The sequence below is a fragment of the Atta colombica genome, unplaced genomic scaffold (genome assembly GCF_001594045.1).
Source record: "Atta colombica isolate Treedump-2 unplaced genomic scaffold, Acol1.0 scaffold254, whole genome shotgun sequence".
In the NCBI taxonomy this organism is placed as follows: Eukaryota; Metazoa; Arthropoda; class Insecta; order Hymenoptera; family Formicidae; genus Atta; species Atta colombica.
The window spans coordinates 453,427-456,851 of record NW_017259353.1 but is presented as its reverse complement, the minus strand read 5'-3'; the positions used below and the strand labels follow the sequence as shown (position 1 = coordinate 456,851).

Sequence of the window (3,425 nt, the reverse complement as noted above, 5' to 3'; positions counted from 1 at the left end):
ATATGTGGAACCTTTAATGTATGAATTTTTAAATTAATTTAGAATTGACTTTTTAACGACAATTAAACATAATTGTTTAATTTTGTCAATTATTTGACAATTAAATTTTGAGATAATATAAAATTTCTTTCAAAAGAAATTCTTATTAAGGGAGTTGATTAAACCTCGACCTAAACCTTCGAAACTAAACCTTCTTATCGCATATACAAAATACACACACACACACACACACACACACACACACACACACACACACACACACACACACACACACACACATATGTATATGTGTATATGTTTAAGTAATTAAATAGGTTATTAAATAGGTTATTAAATACCAGTAAATTAGTAAAATGTTACATTAGCAAAATGAATGAATTATCCGATAATTTATAAAATAAACATTAATTGTTTATTTTATAAATTATCGGATAATTCTCCTCTTCCCCGAAAAGTGAAAAAAGATCTTTTATTTAAAATTAAATGGATATTGTTCATAAAAAAACACACATATAATTACACATTTTCAATGCATGACATATGTTTTAGACTTGATACCATAATGCGTCTTATTGCACGCCATATGTCAGGCGTCTGATAAAAAAAAATGTTATCTCCCGCGAGATAATCCCCGCATAAAATCGATCTATTTTTAAGTATTCGTTAAACGTGACATACTGAGTAATACGTAAATTTTTTACCTTTAGGATATATCATTGGAAGAATATAAAATTAATAACATTGATACGTAAATCGGAAATCATTTCGCGATATCATATAACTTCCGATTGAATAATTGCATGATACATATATAATCACGTCCGAATCACGTATCACGGTTTTTGCTCGTTCTCGGGGCATGTAGCAATTAAGGATTTAAAGTAGTGGAAATGTTATATGACGTCTCTTGTTACTGATTCCATGTTCTCGTTTTTTAAATATGAACGCGATGTAATAATACGTTTCGCAATTTTCGCGATATTACGTGACAACGTAGACGAAAAAACTTTGCTATATCATGTTGTTTACGCGAAATTAATAGAAGGATTTACCGGACCATGGTGTTTGTAACCGGACTGAGCTGCTAATAGCGATGCTACTTGCGAGCCCCCTGCTATCCTGACGACCCACTCCTCGGGACGATCTACGCTGGCGTCGACGTTAGCGATGAAATTGGATGCAAACACAACGATGACGAGCTGCATAATAACGCGCGCGCATATTCTGGGGAATAAGCAAAGTTTCGAATATTAGCACGATTCTTTCTTTCGCGTTGCAACGTGGAAGAAAGAAGATTGCGGTAAACTTCCTAAGCGGATTTCTTTCGAGAACCATTCTATATATTAAGAACACTCGATTGTCAGATGCGAATATATTAGGGACGTATAATTGCCCTATTTTCTCAAATCTCTTGTACGATTATCGTAATTATGTTAATAACCTAAATAGAACAAAATCATAATGACATCAAAATAGATTTAAAATTATTAATTATTAAAAAAGTTATTTTTGGATTAATAATTCGTTTTAGTTGTTTGATGTTATCATGACAATTGTTCTGCTTGAGACTGTTAAGTAATAATGTCCAGCAATGTAATTGCTCGAACTTGGGAATGTGGTTTAATAACGTTTAATGTCTGTCTTTCTAGGAAAGAATGCACTCAACACATTTTTCCGACTGATCGTTAAGTGTGAATTAATAATAATAAATCACTTGCTGATGTTTGTAATTATAGTCTCGCAAAAAGTGATTAGAATGGTTGGAAATTTATATATATTTTTTGTATAAAAAAATTAATGTTATATATATTTGAAACAATTCAATAGAATCAACATTTATATTTTACAATACAATTTCATGATTTAAATTTTATTTCGATTATTTTTTAAAAACATATCTACTGTTTTTAAAATAATTTTTTGATTCAGGTTCTAAATTGTCGCCAAACTTTTGTATTACTTTTAAATACAATATAAAAAATCTGTAATTTCTCTATAACTTTTCATTGTGTTAAGAATACATCCTTAGCTTAGAGGAAGCAGTACTGTATGAAATATCTTTTACTCTTTTATGGCTCATAAGAAAAATGATGTTATATCTTGCAACAATGAATTGACACTTGCACTCGTTGATCCTTTATATTCTTATCACTTGGGACGCACGAAGAATTCGCGCAGCGTATAAAAACTACTTATCATCTACGATCATGGCATTCATCGGTACAATTTTCAACAGAGAAGATACACGTTTCCACTGTTGTCGGGTCGTAACACGTACCTGACCGCCATGGCAATTTTCCTGATGGGATTCGCGGGAGGGAGAGAAAATAAATAGCGACGATCGCAATTAATACTTTCGTCGCACGGTCACTTTATGGAATCATTGTCCTTTTTCTTATCACTTTCTTCACGATACTATCCTCCGAGTTCTGACAGTTCCGTTCGATTTCTCTGCTGCACGCGTCTACGCGACTGGAGGGACAATGGCGATGGAATTCGCCGACCCCGGCTATTGGATCACGAGTGACAAGTGATCGGACAGTGTGCGTGGCAATTAACCACGATTGTCTTTTTGTTCGTCTGGGGAGAAGGAGGGAGGAGGAGGAGAGGATTTCTCGTCACCCTCATGTCGCTCCACAGCTATGGTGGACGAAGCTGAGGGATTGGAAGAGTAACGGATTAAACTAAACAAACGTGACGTAGCGAACGCGCGTGGGATAGAACAAGCCGGGTAATAACGATTCGTAGGTGATTCCCGACAGTGAATAAAGTTTTATTGTATTATTATTGTTTCCCATTATAAATTGATGGCAATATTATTTAATACTTGAAATTTTACACCGCGCTTCTATTTTCTATAGAGAAGATAAAAATTAAAAATGATTGATAATAATATACAGAAAAATATTGTTATAGATTGATTTTTAAAATGTCTTTTTAAAAATCAATCTATAATAATATTTTTCTGTATATTATTATCAATCATTTTTAATTTTGAACCTAAAGATTTTGCTTTAAAGTACTGTCCGGTTTTTTATTCTATGATATTTTGATTCCAAATAACATTCTGTGAAAGTCAAGTTAAAAAAGAACTCTAAATTTGAGAATTATTTATGGAATTAATCTCAGAAAAAATTTAAGTTGAGCATAAGAGTAGTTTTGGAGACACGAAATAATCAAAATAATCAAATTTTTAATGTTTCCAATATTGCCTGAGCACTGCAGATACAAAATTGAGAGTCACAAAATGGATTAAATTTGAAGTCGTTTTTTAGTTTAAAATATTCCGAAAGATTAATATATTCTTAATTAATATTCTTAATTAATGTATTCTTAATTAATGTATTCTTAATTAATGTATTCTTAATTTTTTATTATTTTAATTTATTTAGAAATAATATTATGATTTTTGTTGTAAACATGAT

General features: G+C 31.6%; 1 protein-coding gene across 1 annotated transcript in view; it reads right to left on the bottom strand.

Moving 5' to 3' along the window:
- LOC108689062 (neuroendocrine convertase 1-like) overlaps positions 1 to 2,308 on the bottom strand; it is a 32,095-nt gene extending 29,787 nt beyond the window's left edge. Inside the window, exons 1-2 of the mRNA XM_018195667.1 lie at positions 2,279 to 2,308; positions 1,053 to 1,224 (exon numbers count right to left, since the gene is read on the bottom strand). Of these exons, the coding sequence (XP_018051156.1) occupies positions 1,053 to 1,224; positions 2,279 to 2,289 (183 nt within the window). The 5' untranslated portion in view covers positions 2,290 to 2,308. The remainder of the gene's footprint in view (positions 1 to 1,052; positions 1,225 to 2,278) is intronic.
- Positions 2,309 to 3,425: the final 1,117 nt, after the last annotated feature.